General features: G+C 36.8%; 1 protein-coding gene across 1 annotated transcript in view; it reads left to right on the top strand.

Moving 5' to 3' along the window:
- The window catches only part of gabrb2b (gamma-aminobutyric acid type A receptor subunit beta2b), a 74,300-nt gene extending 54,627 nt beyond the window's left edge, over positions 1 to 19,673 (top strand). The window contains exons 6-10 of the mRNA XM_030746533.1: positions 9,358 to 9,495; positions 11,974 to 12,126; positions 15,306 to 15,550; positions 16,620 to 16,760; positions 18,835 to 19,673. Of these exons, the coding sequence (XP_030602393.1) occupies positions 9,358 to 9,495; positions 11,974 to 12,126; positions 15,306 to 15,550; positions 16,620 to 16,760; positions 18,835 to 19,182 (1,025 nt within the window). The 3' untranslated portion in view covers positions 19,183 to 19,673. The remainder of the gene's footprint in view (positions 1 to 9,357; positions 9,496 to 11,973; positions 12,127 to 15,305; positions 15,551 to 16,619; positions 16,761 to 18,834) is intronic.
- Positions 19,674 to 21,372: the final 1,699 nt, after the last annotated feature.

The following is a 21,372-nucleotide window of genomic DNA, read 5'->3' on the forward strand; positions in this document are numbered from 1 at the left end:
CTACTGCTGTAAAACAACAAATGTAAGCATTCAGCCACTTCCCAGTTGGCATTACAGTTGGATAGATAGCTTGGAAGGCTCATTTGAATTCTGAAATATCAAAGATCATGGTGCCATGCTGAGTGGAAGCCTGTTGCAGCAATCAGATGGGCAATCAGATAGACAAGCTCAGGGTGCTGATTAAGACGAAGAGGGAATACTGTGATTTTTGCATTATGTGCTTCACAGAAATGTGACAAGAAGAAAGGTGGAGGAATTGAACTGTTTGTGAACAAAAAGTGGTGCAGTATGGAGGAGTACAATTATCTGAGTATCCACTTAAACAACAGCCTGACCTAGAAGGCCTACAAACGTTGTATAAGAAGGTGATGAGCTGGCTCTGTTTCCTAATGAAGGTGAGATCCTTCAACATGTACAGCAAAATACTGGAGATTTTCTACCAGTCTACGAGTCTTTTGTGGCAAACACAGAGTACTGAACTATGGCCATTGGAGCTCCATCAGAGCTGGCGACACCAACATACTGAATAAATAAATGGCTCTGTGATTGGAGAAACTGGACACATTTCAAGTTGTGGTGGAGACTAACCGTTATCCATCTTGGATAACCCTGACCATGCTCTGCATAACTTCACGAGACTAGGCTTGTAAGCCTGTCGAGGTCTTTAGCTGGTTTGGAAATTTTGACCCTGCCCAGATGAAGGCAATATTTTTGCCTTGCCAGGATCTGGTGTTTAGCCTTTTGGATCCCTGTGCAGATGACATCAGCTCAATTTCCTTCGAAACCTGATTGTGGCACCATGTATATATCTCCCTCTACCAGGGCTTTGGGGCAGCAGCTGAAAATATGCTCCAGGGAACATCTTGCCTGTGTGACAGCCACTTGATTGGCCTTGTTTTCTTGTTACAGTACCTCTGTCTCTTGTTTAGGTAACTAGTGACTGGAGCTGACCCACTGCACTGCATATGACTTTGGATACTGTAGCTCCTCTGAAAAGGAAAGCCTCAAATCAGAAGGACCTTACTCTGTGGTATAATTCATAAACACGCAGCTTAAAGCAGATAACCCGTAGGCTGGAAAGGAAATGGTGTCCCACTAATTTAGAAGATGCTCATTTAGCCTGGAAAAACAGTTTGCTGCGCTATAAAAAAAAAAAAGCCCTCCATATAGTTAGAATATATTACTATTCATCATTAATTGAAAAAAAATAAGAACCCCAGGTTTCTTTTCAGCACTGTAGCCAGGCTGACAGAGTCAGAACTCTGTTGAACTGAGTATTCATTAGAGAAAAAATTATTCATAACCATCCCAAAGACATATCTTCATGTTTGGCTGCTAATCTCTGGCTCTCTTCCACAGTGTGTCTTTGTCTGTCTCTCTCCCCTCAGCTCCAACGGGTCGTGGCAGATGGCTGTCCCTTCCTGAGCCTGGTTCTGCTGGAGGTTTCTTCCTGTTAAAAGGGAGTTTTTCCTTCCCACTGTCGCCAAGTGCTTGCTCATGGGGGGTCGTTTTGACTGTTGGGATTTCTCTGTAATTATTGTAGGCTCTTAACTTTACAATATAAAGCCCCTTGAGGCAACTGTTTATTGTGATTTGGTGCCATATATAAATTGAATTGATCTCACCACCTTATGTGTAATAGATCCATAAGCATTAGCAAGGTCAAGCCACAAGAGTAACAGATGTCCTTGGTTCTCCTTTGCTTCCCAAATTACCCTTCTGAACTGCAACATCTATGTAGGAAGTCCACAGAAGCTACTCTGTGAGTCAGTTGGCAAGGAACTTGAAAAAGACCTCGCCTTCCACACTCAATGGGAAGATGGCACGGAACTGTATCATGTCCTTCATGTTCTCTTCCTTTACCTTCCACATACTGCCACTGTTTGGCTACCCCCCCTCCGCCAGAGGACACTGATGATTCTCAACAGCCAATGCAGGAGTCTTGAGCAATGTTTGTATACTTTGTATAGCATTCCACTTAGCCCTGCAGCAGTGCTGGCCCCATCTACTCCAACTACTTCCCTGACTTCTGCCAGGGTTTGCTCATTTATGTTAAATTGGGTGGAAGGTTCCAAGCTCTCTACATGGGGGGAAGCTATTCCTTTCTCCAGCTGGCACTGTAGATGTTGTTTAAGTGTTGGCTGATCTCCTCTTCTGAAGACATAAGGAACCTGCTTAGTTTCTGCCCGTGCCGCTGAATCTAAGCAAATTCATTATAAAGGCTGATTGCCATCTCTCTACCTCTTCTCTTGTGATACTCTGCTCTCCGGAGGATACTGAGCTTCTTTCCCAGGATGTCACTGAGCTCTATGAGGGCTGGTCTTTCCTCCTCTTTTGTGCTGCTGCTTCAAAGACCTCAACTCTTTCTTGAGCTGGGTGATCTTGATTTGTTGCTTGTTTGGTCTGGCTGATGTGCTGGCTCTTGTGTTGGATTTCTGTTTGATGCCAAATCCCTCTGCGCCTATGCTGGTGATCAAAGTGCATATTAACTGGAGTTGCTGATTCACTGCTCCTCTTGATAATGCTTCAAGAGCGGAGTCAACATCCTCATCAAACTGGTGCCACTGCGATCCCTTGTGTGCAGCATGCCATAGTACCTGGCGATGTTCCATTGGACTGCTAGGTGTGGCAAACTGGACTTAGGGGCTCTGGACACTGTGGGGTGTTTCCAGATCCTGTTATTCCTCTGTCTCACCATGGACAGTGCTCAGCAGTGGCACTGCATGCTGCTCAATATGCCTACTTCTCGTGTAGCCCATCTTGGTCTGGTGGATCCTCAGATCTCTCAGGTTTTTACAGATATTGCCACAAACAAAGGTTGCAGTCATCATTCATAATCCTTTGGTCATAATCTCTGCCAGGAAGTCAGGCTGTACGGGGTGCTAATCCTTCCCTCTCGGACACCCCTGGAAGTATCTTTCCATGAGGTTTTCAGTAGCTTTTTTGTGGGTGCCCCTTTGCAGGGGCTGCAGTTTGGGTTGCTGGCCCGAATTTCCCCAGTTTCTCTGAGCTGTACTCTGTCTCTCCAGATGTCACCACACTGTCCGTGGATGCCGTCTTTTCTGGAAGTCACCGGCCAAGCCAGACTAAACCAACTTGTTATTCTATATTACTATCAGTATTAATATTTTTATTTTCATGACAATGAAATGCTACTGTTATTGCTATTACTATTATTATTGGTACTGGTATTAGTAATAGTGTTGCTCTCTGAATGCCATTGTTGCTATTATTATGTTGTTATTACGTCATTGAAATTTCCCAAGTGTGGGATTAATAAAGTATTTTAGTAAATAAAGTATTTTTAAAATATCTTATTTTATCTTATCTTAAATCATTTATGAATTGATCTTAAATCATAATCCTTTACATTTATTTAAGCTCAAAAGTAAAAAACAAACAAAAAAAAAAAACAACAACAACAACACCGGCTATAATCAAGCCTGCAATGCAATATTTTTGCTTATCTAATAGAAACATTTTGGTTAGGTCAATAACCTTAAATGATATTATGGTTACTGGAATGTTATTAAAGATTATATCTAACTCAGAAGTAATAGTTAATTTCCATATTTCCTGTATGTATAAGTATAATGTTTGCAGGCACTAAGCCTTTGCAGATGATCCGTTTGGATTGAATTCATGGACTCATGGATCAGTGTTAATTTTGACAGAAAATTTTGATTTAGTTTTAGTCATAGTCTTTTGATGAAAATGTAATTTAGTTTTAGTCATAATTTAGTCATCTGAATAGTTTTAGTTTTAGTCTAGTTTTAGATGACGAATTATCGTAAGAATATAGTCGACTAAATCTACAGTCAATGTAGTCGACTAAAATATAAAGAGTGTAAAATGTAAATGCTTTTTCTTCAGTTCTCTTGAATGAGTCATGATACACACTTACACAAAATTAAACATTTATTAAAAATTATAGAATATTATTAATATTAACATTAGCGTTTCACCTGCTTCCCATTCACCAGATCATTAACTCCACCTTACTAATACAGCATTTTACAGCAGGACACGCTCTGAAAGGTACAGGGCAGTGTTCAGGACTAAGATTAGGAAAGGCTAATCCACCGCGGTGTGGTGATTTTCTCTAAACACAAACACTAAACTGGGAAAAACACTTTACCCTGCATGGCATTAAAATGCTTACCTTTGCATGGAGATCTGGGTGACTGGTTTGCAGATGTCGTTTAAGATTTGTGTGTTTTTACCCGAGATAGTTGCTCCACATGGTTTACACATCGTTTTGTTTGTCACAACGTCAAAGGACAAATGTGTCCATACATCGGCTCTTCTTTCTCCCTGCTGACATTGTTTACATAACTTAGTTCTATCGGACATAAAGACAAATCACAGGCTAGTTTGTCCTTCCCAGGTTTAGCGCAAATTTGTGCAACTGTGCGTTTGATTGGATGTTTACCTAACTTGTCCCGCCCTGTCACAAAATTAAATAAGTTTTGATTGGATGTCGTCCCCATGAAGCATTTTCATCTTGTTTTCATTCATTGACGAAAGTGTCAATTAATTTCGTCATTGTTTTTAATCATTTTAGGTAGTTTTTATTTAGTTATCGTCTTGTTATCGTCATGAAAAAAGGGTCGTTGAAGAAAACTATGACGAAAATATTTCGTCAACGAAATTAACACTGTCATGGATTCATGGATTTAAAATTTGAATGCAAGCAGTGGTTAGTCATTTGCATTTATGACACTTAACAAATGTATCCAAAATTAAATTATTTCTGTCTGCCCCTGACCTGGCCTGACTACATTTCGTTCAGTCTCAATTAGTATAATTTTCTTATACTCTTCACTCAATAGGGAACCATTTCTGGCACCTGTATAGAGGAGGATTAATGTCATTTTACCACTCCTCCTTCACCAGCTTGTTTCCTTGGTAATATATTTTAAGATTTTATTGATTACCACTTAAAACACTTAATGATGATGATGATGATGATGAGGAACTATATTATAAACTATACTGTAAATGTATTTTTTGTCAGTTCAGTCTTTTTTTTAATGGTGCAGTGAGTACCCAGCCCCATTTTCATCAGGACAATCCATAGACTGTAAATAAAAGATGAGTATAGCAGGTTTCAAAATTCCAAGAGGGCAATGATCAAAACCATCACCGATTCAAGGCTGAACAATGGGATCTCAGTACCTAATGGGTGCAATCTTATATTCAGCCTATGTTAGGAACAGAATATGTATGAATGTACAGAAATTTAAAATATCCATTAAAGAATCTGCTTTTTACATGCACAGAATGTAAATAGAGTACAGATGTGCAGGGCATGGTAAGAGTGAAGAAAAGGTAAGCCACAGTGAAAGCTAGATGGTAACATAACTATTGTCATAACAGATGAATACCAGAGAAAAGAGGACTAAAAAAATGTGAAAACAAGAGACCTGTTGACCTATAGAGCTCTGCTGTCAAATGTTTATGTATGTCATATATTGGAACAGAAAGTAATTTGGCTGTAGGTCAAACATCATTGAGCTGATACTTATCTTTATTGTTTACAAATTTAGAAAATTAATAAAAAAAAATTGAAACTGTCTGGAACATTCTGTAGACCTAATGAACAATGACTGTATAGTAGCAAATTCAGTAAAAAGTTGACAGACAGACGGACAGATGCTGTGTAACAAAGAGAAAATGGGTATGTGAAGGCTAGAACAAGAGCAGAGAAGGAAAATGAGGAAATACTGTAAAAGGAGGGGCTGAACATTCTATGTATAATTCACTGACAAATGAAGCAGTGTGGGAGTTCCCCTAAATTTATAACCATCACTGCTCCCAACAAAAACCACAATAGCCTACACAATGTAGGATAATATATAATATACTGTAAATAGTCCGGCCTGTTAAGGTTCAACACACAGGCACATCATGTACATTGTATATAGTGTTATTATTATTAGTAGTATTAAGGTTAATATTGTTTGTTGATTTTATATATATTCTTTTCTTAATAGTGTGAATTATTATATCTTTATTTATATTTATAATAACTGCGGCTGCTGTTACACCCAAATTTCCCCTCTGTGGGACAATAAAGGCTGTTTCTTCTTCTTCTTCTTCTTCTTCTAAATTGCTCTGTCAAACATGTCTTTATATGTCATCCAACAAAGCCTTGTCGTCACAGTCACACACACCCCCACCCGACCAGGAGTCTTAGGATTCACCAAAATTTTAGTCATATACACAAAGAGCACTCAGACAGTGCAAACGTTTGCCAAGGCAGCTCACTCTCTGGGCAGTATTTACTTTTAAGGGAATAATATTGTATTTCGTATATATTTATTTTGTTTGTTCTTTTTAAACACATTTAAAGAATTTTGTGTTGCAGTAAAAATCAGATAAGGGTAGTATGACAGATGCTTACAGTACTTTGATTACACAAACATTATGTAGGGGTAGGTAATGGATAATAGGTATTGATTTATAAATAACTGGACATGAATAAGTTGAGCTTATTATATATTACAATATATTTCTAACTTACTTGCTAATTTCTTTAAAGGTGTAATGCATATTTGTTTTTTCTGTAAGCACGAAGTACCGCAGCAATTTCCTAATGCTGTGAACCTGTTCACCCATATGGCAATAAAAACCTTCTGATTCTGATTCTGATTCTGATTCTGATTCTGATTTTGGTGTCAACTTAAAAGAAAGGCAGATGTGAAATGTAAAAGTAAGATATTTTGATATTTGGATGCAAAATATAATGTGATATTTAGAATTCCCATATACCAGTATCATTAATAATAGCAGTAGAATTTTAAGAAAAGTTTTAAAGAGAGAAGACATTTTATAAAAGTTTGACCAAATAAAAGTTTCACCTCATTTGACCTCATCAGAGGTCCAAAATAGTGAGAATTCCCTATATCATTTCCTGTATGCCTATATCTTGTCAATCCAAAATATAGTATGTTTTAATACCTATGTACTTTCTATGTGTTGGCAATACACTTGTAAGAATATAGCTTCTAAGTTTTAAGGCTTTTTGTCAGTTTTTAAGCAATAAATCATTTAATTGACCTTTAAGATTTTGGTGGATGTAAGACAATTTTTAATGGATTGTTAACATGACCCCATTCTATAACCCTACAAAATTTCAGAATTCATTCAAAACTTTTCAAGCTATGTGTGCTATCCTTCAGTCCAGCTTTGTCTAGCCATTTTTCAGCCACTTCTATCTGCCAGAGGTACATGTCGTGCAGGGGCCTCTCCTTCCATGATGGTTCCTGTTCTTTTTCCTCTTCTTTCTCAGGTTTCTGCTGCCTGAGGTATTTACTAAGCACATGACATTTGTGGACATCTTCCTGATTTAATAATGGATATTTGCTGTTTCATCCTGGATAGTGGTTCTGACACTCATTAGTCCTCAGCCTTCTTCCTTCCTCTTAGTGTACAGGCTCAGGGTGCTGGATTTGGAGTGAAACCCTCTATACGTGGTAAACAGCTTTCTTGTGTTGATGTCAGTGGCTTCCATCTCCTTATTATCAGCTTATTAACCCAGCAGGGTATTTGACAACTGGCAAGGCATAGATGTTTATTACCCAGATCTTGTCTTCCCATTCAGCTGACTCTTCAGGACTTGCCTTACTCTCTGGAGGTACTTTGCATTTGCAGCTTTCCTAGTGGCCTCTTCATGGTTCCCATTTGCCTGTGGGATTCCAACGTACTTGTAGCTATGCTCAGTGTTTGCAGTGTTGCCTTCTATTAGTGCAATCCCCTCAGTTCTGTCTACCTTTCCTCTCTTTGTTACTATCCGATTACACTTCTCCAGTCCAAATGACATTCCAACACCATTGCTCATTTACTCCTGGCATACAGCCTGATATCATCCATGTACAGGAGGTGGTTGATGTTTGCTCTATTCCACAGTCAGTATCTGGAGCCAGTCTTATTGATGATGCAGAAAAGCAGTGGGGACAGAGCATTTCCTTGGTAAATCCCGCACTTGATGGTGACTTGTGTAACTGGCTTGAAGTTGGCCTCTAGTGTTGTTCTCCACATCCCCCATTGAGTTGCTGATGAAGGCTCCTAGGGTCCTGTTGATCTTGTTCAGTTCTGGGCATTCCAGGATCCATGTTTGCAGCATCGAGTCATAGGCTTTCTTATAATCGATCCAGGTGGTGCAGTCTAGTCTTACAGTCTCAAGTGACTGCTCCATCTACCAGTAGTTGGTGTTTTAGCTGGTATCTCTGCCAATTCCTTTCTGGTCCCCGCTCATGTACTGAACCATGTGCCTGTTCATTTTAGCTGCTATGATGCCTGACAGGAGTTTCCATGTTAAAACTTGAGCACTATGTTAATCATTTATTATTTCTTACTGCCCATCTTTCTGTTCATGTTTCCACAGATTTGGGCAAAATAAGAGCAAGAGAGGAAGTAGCTATAGTTCTTGTCAAGATAAATGGATTTATTTTGTGCACACTGAAAAATTTCATTGATGAAAATAGATGCCAAGTTTTGTTATTTAATCATGTTTACTCTTGGTATTAAACATTTAGTTGCTCAAGATAAAAAGTATAATAAAGCTGGCTCATATGTAAAGAGCCACATAAGGGTTTCCCTTACGTACTTTAGTGGGGGTTATACAGTATCATTTACATCATTCTATAATTTATTGCTTTCATGTTTTTTTTTCATAATGCAGTTATTGTATACAGTTAAGTACACAGAAGCAAGAGATCTAAAGGGTACCTTCATGTTGAGATGAATTTGAACATGTTTTTAACCTGCTGTGATTGTGCTACTGAGCTGTACTTGTGTAACTAACAGAGTGAATATTTATCAAGTTTAGAAAAAATCAATACCCAGGGTTAGTGCTTTCAAGGTTGCAGCATAGTGAACTGTTAGATGTGTTGCTCAAGCAGTGTTAAGAGCACACAAGTAGATTTTTCTGATTACAAAATAATAACCCACAACTTTATTCAAAAAAGTGTCAAAGCACAAAGAAAACTATGCAAGTGTACACTATGCAAGTAGTGTGAGGAGAAGGGACTTCCACCACTTCCACCACCACTTCCACCACAAAAAGTTAATGGCTATAGCAAACATGCACTCGTATCTAATAGCATATACAAAAAGATTTAAATGGATAAAAGAGTTTTATATTTCTTGTGGATTTCCATTATTTTTAATAAGTAAACCAAAGACTAACGATTGCATCTGCTGTCAACAAAATGTAAACTGTTAACAAGTGCAAACCTAATTATTACTGATTATCATGACTGCACAAGGACCATATGGGACTTGATTATCAACACAAACAGTGTACAGACCTTACTATCCTCAGTGATTCCTGTTCTCTGTACCGTCTCGCAGATGGTTACACTACAGATGACATTGAATTCTACTGGCGAGGAGGAGCTAATGCTGTGACAGGAGTAGACAAGATTGAACTTCCCCAGTTCTCCATTGTGGATCATAAGCTCATCTCCAAGAATGTTGTCTTCTCCACAGGTAATGTTAGTAAATGGCTTCAATCATAAAAAGTCAGGAAAGTTAAAAATTAGCAGTATCACAATTCATTAATATTATCTCTCTTTCTTGCTCTTGCTCTTTCTCTGTATGTCTGTATATATATATATATATATATATATATATATATATATATATATATATATATATATATATATATATATATATATATATATATATACTGTTGAGCACAATGAAGTACAAGGTGCAGCAAAGCCAAAATGTAATGTCCCCATTACATTGACGCAGGGTCTCAGGAGGATATATATATATATATATATATATATATATATATATATATATATATATATATATATATATATATATGTGTGTGTGTGTGTGCAAACCACATACTCAAGTCTGCTGCTGAACCCACAAATGCATTTTCGTACTAGAAAACCCCCACAACATACATATATGTGCTACAGTCATTATATTATGATGCTATGATACATTATATTGTGACACACCATTCTAATGTGACGTATCATTCTATACTCTATTCTCTATTCTATACATTCCAATCAATGCTCAATTCAGTTGTCTATCCATAAATATATACGATTGTAGGATTTGTATAAAATATTTGTATATGCCATGTAAATGCTGGCACTCACAGTGCCCTGTGCAATTTTTATGCTATGATCATTATAGCATGATTATTATTGTTATAGCACTACACCTCAAGTAGTTTGGCTGCTTCATCAGTTCTGACTTATTTTACTGTCTAAGCTGAAAGATATGAGATATGACTTTTATTAATTTCCAGAAATCCCAAGCATTATGAAAATGTAAACAGACATACAGATCTTTGAATGAAGCACTGCTCCAGGAGACAGATGATACCATGACTTATTTAACAGCAAAGAAAAAAGAGCACTGATACAATGAAATATTCATATCTTCAAGTTTGTCACATTCATGTCTTTGTCATGCAAGCAAGCATTTGTAAGCAGGACAGCAGTTCTTCTGTATTAGGTTTTAGGGATAGCTACTGTATTGAATGTGAGCATAACATGAATGCAGTAAGAATGCAGCAAGTGCACGAATGAAAGTTTGTGTTGTTTGCAGGGGTCACACGCTACACATAAACCTATTAATAACTAATGCTTACTGCAGAATACTGTGTGTGTGTGTGTGTGTGTGTGTGTGTGTGTGTGTGTGTGTGTGTGTGTGTGTGTGTGTGTGTGTGTGTGTGTGTGTGTGTGTCTACATGTTTGTGTACTATTAGCATTCAAGTAACTTTACCCAAGTGTCTACCTGAAGCGTGCTGTATTTTAATATGTACTATGGAAATGGGGAATTCTTTGGTAATGTACAGTTTATAGAGGATCCAACTAAGGGGTCACTCAGAAATGCAAACATCAGCATTTTTCCGATGCAAGTGTTGTGTTTCAGTCTAGGGATAATGAAGGCCATTGTTTCACTCGTGAATATTAAACATCCACTGGATATACATCAATTGGCGCATAACATCCTGTTATTTTCTGCTATTTCCTCATTTTATAAAGAAAGAACCCAGTGACTGTCAGGGTGCTTCGTGTTAACATTATGGACACAACAGATTTAAGTGGTGACTTTCTCAACCCTAGTGATGCCACTCCCCATAAAGTTGTAATGTGCTTATGCAGTTCAAACTAAAATATAGACAGTTTCCTAAGTAGAGAAATATGTGTGCTGATTTTTACAGAAAATACCCAAACCCCCTCTGGGCTATTTTCAAACCAAGTAAAGCTAAGTTTAAAAAAAAAAAAAAAAAGAACACCCTCAGAAAAACCATCAAACCCCCAGCAATACTGTGTTTAAACACGGGCACTGGAGAATAGTTCATTCTGAAGAAGGCTCTGTTCAGCAGAGGAAGAACTTCCTCAGTGCACAAAGATGATTTACTCTACTTCAGACATTAAGTCGTTGTGTAGGACTTAACGTACCAAATTTGTTGGCAATCACACATGTTGCTATTTCAGATATCAGGCAGTCACCTGCATTTGTTCTCATTTAAGATCATTCATCCATATTTTCGCTGATATTCACTTTACCGGAGTTAGAATTTACCCTCTGGATGCCACAAATGAAACCAGTCTTAGTCAATAGTTGCAGAGATTTTCCATCTGAATTGATAAAAACACAACTGCCATCCACAGAACCACATGGAAGCATGTTTCATCCTTCAGCTTTTTAAGCTTTGTTTGTGGTGTCTGCCATAATCTCTCAACATCAAAAATAGTGGGATAGGTCATCAATCAGACATTGATTGACATTGAATATATTTGAAAGATACCTTTTTCTTTTTATTCTGAAACTATGTGAGTACATAAAAAATCACTTGGGTCAAATTGATCCTGTATGCTGATGATTGTGTTCATATTTATTTATTTATTTTGCCACACCTGATATCTGTGGCAAGCTTCACACAATTTTTTAAAAAATTATTTAATTCCTTTTCTCCGCCATCCACAGGTTCTTACCCTCGTCTGTCCTTGAGTTTTAAGCTGAAGAGAAACATTGGTTACTTCATCCTGCAAACATACATGCCTTCTATCCTCATCACCATCCTCTCCTGGGTCTCCTTTTGGATCAACTATGATGCCTCTGCTGCCAGAGTGGCTCTAGGTGAGGTCCATAATTTAATAAATGCACTGACTGGGAAATACGTTGTGGAAAGCTTGCTCAACTTGTGTGCTGACTATATTAAATACAAAAGTAAAGAGAAAGCAGTTACAGTCTCTAGCTCATCTTTTCTAATTTCATCTCTTCAAATGGTTAATTATTCCATTCTGTGATCTTTTTTAACTCTACACAGTCCATAAAGAAATGGAATATCACCACACTGTTACTGTATCCTTTGCAAGTAGTGTGGGTGTTAAAAGGGTCAAATATCAATCCAAGTACTGGGTCCATATAAGTATAATGATGGTTGAATAGGCTGATTAATTTCTACTTTGAATCCAGACCCTCTGTGCTTTTTTCGGAGCCATAATTTCCCCCGTCATCCTTGATTATGTAAATCCCATGTTGCCTGGGAGATTTGTAATGAGCTACTCTGTGTTTATCAGTGGCTCACTGTCTTCTTTTTACCCAACTCCATTCACCCAGCTTCATCTATCCTTCTACCCAACCCCTCCCTTTTGTCGACAAGGCAATTTTACTGATTGACGACTGAGCTACATTTAGTGGTCCAGGGGGATGGCATGCATGGGATTTAATGAAAAAAGGTAATGCTTCATAATGGAGACATGTCAGAGTTGGGAAATGTTTGGTCACCACCCTCCCCACACTAGATTCAGGAACCACTTTATTCTGACCTGCTTTTGGGCATTAAAATGGACCTGAAATAGCTGAATCATATGACCACTATGTGCAGAAATCCTTTGTTGTTATTGTTAAGCTCTTACTGCAACAGCCTCAGAAAATTGTCTGAATCCTATTTTGACCAATGGTCACCTGAGAGCTTTATGACAACTCCATATTAACTTAGTACAACTCTGTAAAATGTGAATAAAACTGTAAAGTTTGAATGCAATGACTTGCATCATTAAAATGTTATAAGAAATAAAATTAAATACATAATTAAATACAATTAAATACAAAAAATTATAATAAGATTCATTTTGAATAAGATGCAATAATATATATTTAAAAAAGGTTGAACAGGAGCAAATATATAATTCCCTTGTATTCCCTGTTTTTTTCTTGTTGTTTTTTAACAGCAGTCTAAATTTAATATTTTTAATTGCTGTTATTTTGACACTAAAATGTTTTCCCAGTGTATTTACAATTTCAGACGTCATTATTTTGGTGTCCCCTTTGTATGAAAATGTATGATTTTTTTTTTGTTTGTGTGTTTTATACTCTTCTTTTTTTTTGTTTGTTTGCTTGCTTGTTTTGGTTTATGTTTTTAATATGTCCAAGCAATTTATAGACAACAATGTAGAACCCAGATTCTTACATACTTTTGTAATACTTGCAGAATATTAATTTGTCATCTTACCTTCTCTGAAGAATAAATTGTTGTGCATATTTTGCACCAGTGCTGCCCAATATTATCACACATGTAGCTGAATAATCTCTCTCTTCTTTATTCTAGACGATGCTGCATCCATGATTTCCATATTTAAAAAATAAAATAAAATTGATACTTTCAACTACAGCACAGTTTTCCACTTTGCCTCAGTCAGTTTTAAAGAAGTTTGGACCCAGAGAGGTCTTACTGGATCATATTTATAGTTCTACTTTGCTTGAGAATGAGAACTTACATTTATGGACTGTTCCTGAGCCAACACAATGATTTCCATGACTGAATTGTCTCTTTTAAAGTGCTGCTTAACAGCCCTCAGATCCTTTCACTCATTGCCCCATTTGTTTTCTTAATGATATTATGTACTGGGAATGATGAAATCCCTAATATTTTTGAAATTTTACATTGAAAATGTAAAATCCATAATTTGTTATATTATTTGCCCTTTCACAGAGTGATGACCACCCCCACCCCCTCTAAGAGACCCCCCCTCCAATATAACTTAATTAGTACTGCTGTGTTTTCAAGGAACATACAGACACATGTAGGGGATACACAAGCACTGTTATTTATTCATCTTAGGAAGTTCTTATGTAAACATTAGAACCCAGCTTCTTATAATTTCTTTTACATTGATAAAATTGTGCTATTGGAAGCCAGTGTGCATACACCTATGCACACCTAAGAGCTAACACTATGCTAAAAATTACAAAAATGAGGAAGCAAACTGTTACAGTCACACATAATAAGGACAATCTCAACCTATTGATATGCATGGTCTGACAGTAACTTTTGCCACAGATGGATCAGCTTTTGAAAACTGTCTACAACTCTTCTCAGTAGGAGTTCTCCACTAATGAACAAGATCAAGGTTGACATTTGAATTTCAAAATATTTCATCACTTCAGGTGAATGTCCTTATCCCAAAGAATGTTTTTAAAGTCATGGGGGCAAGCCCATTGCTTTTACTGATTAAGGGAGCCTAATCAGTGGAATCAATGGCCAGTATGTGCAGGCAGTTGAGTCAGTGATGGACAGGAAGCTGCTGCTGTGGACAACCCATCACATCCGCATCATTCCACACTACAGAGGCAGCAGAGTTCATTCTCCCTCAGGCTTATTCAACTCTGCTACCACAAAAAATGCATCAGGAAATCATTCCTAGTGTTTGCTATAAAACTCTACAACAGTCCACCTGTCAGGACAGAAGACTCTACACACATTTCTGTATTACTGCTGTTTCGTTAGATTTACAGTGTGCATATTATTTATGAATGCCATTTATGGTGATATTTGCTAGAATTCTCTTTTGCACATTCTGTCATTTTTTTTTTTTTTTTACATCATACATAGTTTTGCAAAACCTCATATTAAAAGGCCTTCAGTATGAGCCTAGGACACTTTTACTTTTAACAATGTTGTTTTTATTGTTGATTATACAGTTGTTATACTGCTACTCCAACACAGTAATTTCCCTTCCGGGATCAATTAAGTATCTATCTATGTAGATCACAAAGATGCCTTGCTATGCAGAGGATTTTAACTTGTTCACCTCATAGCAGAATAACCAAAAGGTTCAGGTAATTTAACAGAAATGAGAAAAACAAAAATAAGGAGTAACTTTTTAGTCACCCTATTCCAAATGGAGGCATATTTTTAAATGTGCATATTTTAAATGGATCAAATTATTCTTAGTTTATTTTTTATTATTCATTTATTTATTTTGTGGTTCATTACATTTATTGTATATAGTAAACTTTGCTTCATCTCCCAGGTATTACCACTGTGCTCACCATGACTACTATTAACACTCACCTAAGAGAGACGCTCCCCAAAATCCCGTATGTCAAGGCCATCGATATGTACCTGATGGGTTGCTTCGTCTTTGTCTTCCTGGCTTTGCTGGAGTATGCCCTGGTAAATTACATTTTCTTTGGCCGGGGCCCTCAGCGTCAGAAAAAGGCTGCTGAGAAGACAGCTATAGCCAACAATGAAAAGATAAGGATGGATCCAAACAAGGTAACTACCTAATAGCTTAACTTGTCCCTAGTTTGCTGATCTACCCTAATTTAGAAAGCACTTGTTAGGGCCCTAATATACCCGCCACATTGGTTGCATCATGTGGTGCCCGCTGCAGTATTCTCCTGAACAATAGGTGTTGCCACTGAGACAATAACTCCTCATCAGTGCTGTTATAGGAGGAGAATTGTTTTGTTTGTTTGTTTTTTTTTAATAAAGTTTTTGCCCGAAATTCTCATCTTTTCAAACTTGCAACTTCTTCCTTTGTATAATATGTGAAATTCTGAGCTTCTGTACTGATACGTCATTAAAATGGCTGAAAACTGACATGATCATGTGTCTTCAACACAGCTTCAGTGGAAGCAGCACAAGGCACCATGTTACAATAATCAAAAGGTGCTTGACTGCAGCTTGTAACACCTGATGTGATATCAACTGGACAGTGGTACAGTGGGACCCTTATTCAGAATCAAGCTAGTTTTTGAAAAAAAAATTTTAATATATGAAATAGAGAAGTAGAAATATAGTGTATATTCAAATACACAGGTGCCCCATTTCACATTATGGATGTTTTATTTCTGCATGCATGAAATCATGTTTATTTTACGTTGCAGTGAAAAACGATTATTCATGATGTCTAAAGAGTTAAGAATAATTACTAACACTGTGCTAAGGCAGTTTAATAGGCTTGTCCTAGCACCTGTTTGGAAGCCAAATGTGACATGAAAGAGAGACACATGGCACCTTGCCTTGATAAAATGCAAATGACCACTATGGCTGTAAGTGGACTGCTCGAGACAGAATGCCAAAGAAAACCAAACGGCAAAATAAATACATTTATATTCTGTGACCTCTTTCTAATCCTCTAAAAAGTATGCCTTTTTTTTTAGCAATATAAGAATTTAGTTCTGTTAAACCCATAGGTTATGTCTATATGGAATTTCAAATGTAAACACTAGAAGTTAATTTTTTCTTAAACTGTAAATGGTTGTACACTAACACTACACACCTTTTTGAATGCAGTCCTTCCACTGAACCACAATTTTGTTTTGTTTGATTCTGTTTGCAGTGGCTGGTGGGGAATGTCGTTGGCAGAGATGATACTCTGTATGCAAGAATGAAACAACGTGATCTTGATGGCCATGACTCAATGTGGGAACCAATCTTTGTGGATGATGCAGCAATTGGTCTTGGCGATCAAAAAAATAAGGTACCTGAAAATCTGATGCAGCTGATTTCAGATTAGTTTAGTGTTTAGTATACAAACAGTATACCCACAGAAAATCATGCTTATCACTTGATAAGATAAGAACTAGATAAAAAAGCTCAAATACACACACACAAAAAAAAGAAAAACACACTGCTGAATGACATTTGTAGGCTAGACATATTTATACACTAAGGGATCATTCACAATTATGAACATTTTCCAAAGTGTACAAACCGCATGCCGGGGGGGGGGGGGGGGGGGGGGGGGGGGGGGTGACACCCTATGTATGCTTTTCAAGTAGCTAGAAAATGTCGGTCAGAACTGCTGACTGACCGCCAATGCCAGTGTTCACTTGTACACCACTGCACTATTGCATGGTCTGCAGCAACTGGCCTCCAGTGTAGCAGATCAATTCAAAGTCCTCATTGAATTCTCTAAAATAGGCCATCATCAATTCACAAAAAGACTACTGATGATATTAGGCAGGAAGAAGCTGTGAGTGTGGCACAGCAAATGTGGAAAGCAGCCAAAGCCGCCAGAGATAAATTCAACAAGGCAGTGGAAATATTGTTCCAAAAAGCCGAATCAAAAATGGAAACCGTACACAGTAAACCACAGAAAACAATGATGGATTTTATTCAGAAGGTATAGACATTAATTCTACATGTTACTGCCGTGTTTTCATTTATGCTGGCCCATTTATTTGTGCGTAATCTGGTGACTGGCGGCCAGGACTGTTGCCAACTTTTGTGTAAGAAACCTCACTGTCGGCTGTCTCAAAAGCCACTAGAAGTCGCTAAAGGATGAATCAAGGTCTGGCTGGGTGCCAAAGTAAGGTCCGGGCGATGCCATAGCGTATGTAGCGACACAGTACAAGCGCTGAATGTACACAAAACAAGGTGACAGCAGGTTTTCCTAAATTCAGCAATTGTTAAATCTAGCGACAAAGTCCCTAAGTTGGCACTGGCGGCAAGTGCTGCCAAAAAACTGATTGCAGCTTCTACCACGTGACAGGAATGTTCTTTAGGACTCAAAATGAATTGATATCATTCTTGAGAGATATGCTTGACAGATTATAGGTCAACAAGTCATTTACACCAATATAAATACCAGCAGTATTTTTTTTTTTTTTGGCAAATACTGGAAATCACTTTTTGTCAGATGATCACTTTTTTGGAACAAGTCCGGCTATTCAGATGACAAATTGCTCCACTGCCATTGTGTACAGTGTGACGGCATGTATATTTTGCATGCATGCAGTGCAGTACACATTCAAATTAAAATTCAAATCAGTTTACTGCACCCTATAAATTCTAACATATAGGTATACAGTGGCTTGCAAAAGTATTCATACCCTTTGAACTTTTCCATATTTTGTCACATTACAACCACAACCATAAATATATTTCACTGGAATTTAATGTGAAAGACCAACACAAAGTGGTATACAGTTGTGAAGTGGAAAGAAAATTATACATGATTCAAAACATTTTTTACAAATATAAAACTGAAAAGTGCGGTGTGCAAAATTATTCAGCCCCCTTTTCTCTGAGTGCAACAAATTGCATTCAGAAGTTGCCTGATGACTGTAAATGACTAAAAAGAGTCCACCTGTGTGTAATCTAATCTCAGTATAAATACAGCTGCTCCGTGTCAGACTCAGAATTTGGTTAAGAGAATATTGGGGAGTAAACAGCATCATGAAGTCTATTTGTGTTTGTGGTGTAATGTGACAAAATATGGAAAAGTTCAAGGGTTATGAATACTTTTGCAAGCCACTGTATGTTTAGTTGTGCAACAACACAACATTTTAATAGATAGGACGGAGTATATTTGATACCATTTAATACCATATTTGATTTCCGAATTTTTCAACACCAGGATGTTTTAATAGTATTACATTAAAATACCAAAGAACCAGGTGAAATTCAATGTCATGAAAAAAGATCAATATTTTCTTTGTACAGTTTTGGGGAGGGCAGTCTGAAAAAGAGACCACTTTGGAAAATGTTGATAATTGTGAATGACCCCTAAATAAATTTGACTCTAATACACTACTCTTTTATTTGGGCAGATGGACCCACATGAAAACATCCTTTTGGGTACCCTGGATATTAAGAACGACATGGGCGTTTCAGAACTGGCTCTGGGTCTCAATGACCCACGGAATACCATGCTTACATATGACAGCTCAGCTCTACAGTATCGCAAAGCAGGACTGGCCAGGCACAACTTTGGCCGAAATGCACTGGAGCGTCACATGACTCAAAAGAAAAGCCGACTACGGAGGCGTGCTTCACAGCTAAAAATCACCATCCCTGACTTGACTGATGTAAACTCTATTGACAAATGGTCACGGATGATCTTTCCAACTGTTTTTTCCTTTTTCAATATTGTTTATTGGCTTTATTATGTCAATTAAGATTTAAAAAAAATGTAAAAAAGGACAATAGTGAGGGCAAGACCAAACAGCAAATATGTTGCTAATTTTGTCTTTGTATCTCATTTGTTTCATATTTATGTGATCTTAAAATGCCAGACTGAATCAGTGTATTCAGGGCTGGTTCAGTCATAACTTCAAATACAGTATTTGCTGGCTAACACATGAAAACCTTACACAAGAGATTACAAACATAAGGTGCCTGTTCCTGAGTATTTGTTTAACATTTTATGTATTATGTGATGTGTGCATCTTTCCGTTATTTCAGATGTTTGCATTTCTTATGTTTTTATTCTGTTAGATTTACAATAATCAGTAATTGCCAAACTGTTATATAAATAAGATATGAATGGATAAGCTGACACTTTATAATGACCATTTACTTTCACCAACACTACTTAAAAGTGCTTGAAGCCAGTTCAGGTTAATAGGGCTTTCTATATTAATTATATCAGAATGTCATGTTTATGTGACATAAGGGCCTGAAATTCAGATTATTTATTTTTTAAGGATTTTCTTATTTGAAAAGAATTTTAATAAGTTGATATTACCAAAACATTCCTGGTTTTCATTCAGATTGCACTTAGTAAGTTTGCTGAATGTTAAAAGAATCAAATACAGTTAATTTTGTGATTATTTTGCTCTATCCACTGTGTCGGACGGCTGAGGGAGTAAAGAATAATATTTATATTATTCACCTGATTTTTAACAGATTTGTGACAAATTAGGAAAAGCCAATATAACGTTTCTTAAAAGGTGCTAGGCCACTTCATGGCATAAAAATAGCTTCAGTACATTTTCAGTGATGGAACATTATTCCAAAAGATATCTCTCATTTGCATTCTCATGATGGTGATGGAAATCTCTGTTTAGTTGATTGGTGGGTTTTCGACCACCTTCACACAAGAGGGCAATGATGTGATAATTCCTCTATCAACAAAACAGAGCCACCAGTTCTCCTCACTTTAATGGTCAATGATTTAGTCCCTTTTCCTTTAATTAGTGTCTTATATGTATATCATTGTAATTTTTAATACATGGGTTCACTTCAAAGTTGATATGTTTTTTGTTTTGAACAAGAAAAATACAATCGATGAAACTAAATGGATATCTATGTTCCCTGAAAAGACTAGAATTCATAAATATATAAATATGACATCATTTTATTAGCCATTGACACCATTATTTAAACATTTATTTTGTGTAGAGATGACTTTTCTGTTTCCTGTTTTTTTTACTCAGAAGGGTTTAAATAATTTATCTGCCTCCCAAACCAGAGTTGTAAACTATGTATGGGTGTAAAATGATCAAGTATTGTTTTTACATTGAAAAATGGGTTGACAATCATAAAATACACAGCCGTCAATACAAGATGAACTTATAACAATGACAAAATACTAACAGTGGTGTCAGCAAAGTGGATTTTATGTGGTACAACTGATTTTGCACACAAGCTGTTATAAGCCATAGAGGCTCTATAGTTCTTCTAATACCTGGTGCTCTTGGGAGTGGTTTTAGGAGAAACTTTACTGATCCTGTTACACCATATGTTTCAATTTGCCACAAGTTTAAATTTTAAAACCAACCCAGGGCTGCAATGCACCTGTTTTATAGCCCATTTCCCATTGCTCTGACATGCATTCAATGAATTGTGGTATTAAAAATGTTGCAATGAGTAACAAAGGCTCATATTGTCACCCTCCTAAAATAATAGCCTAAGTCATTTTTAATGAAAATTGTATTTTTGCCTCAGTCATCATTTTTTTCAATATTTTTACTTTGTGTTTTCTGAAAAACATGAAAAAAAATACTTAGGCCATTATTGTAGGAGGGTGACGATATGTGAAATTGTACCTACACAAACATTTCTATAGAGAACGGAGAAGAAAACTGACTCCATATTTACCTAAAACAAAATCTTAGATGTGTTGAATTCTTCTAGAGTGTTATTCATTTTGAGTCTTAAGGAATGAATGAATACTCTAAGCATTAATATGTTAATATTTAATCAAAGTGTAGCCACATACATTTATGACTCACTGCATGCTCTGTACAGAAGTAAATCCTTGATATTCTTTTTTCTAATTACTCAAATGTTCATTAAATTCACATTTTTCTTTTGTTTAATTCACTTCACAAATACATATCTGTATGTTTACAGATTTATAAAAA

This window comes from Archocentrus centrarchus, chromosome 14 (genome assembly GCF_007364275.1).
Source record: "Archocentrus centrarchus isolate MPI-CPG fArcCen1 chromosome 14, fArcCen1, whole genome shotgun sequence".
NCBI lineage: Eukaryota > Metazoa > Chordata > Actinopteri > Cichliformes > Cichlidae > Archocentrus > Archocentrus centrarchus.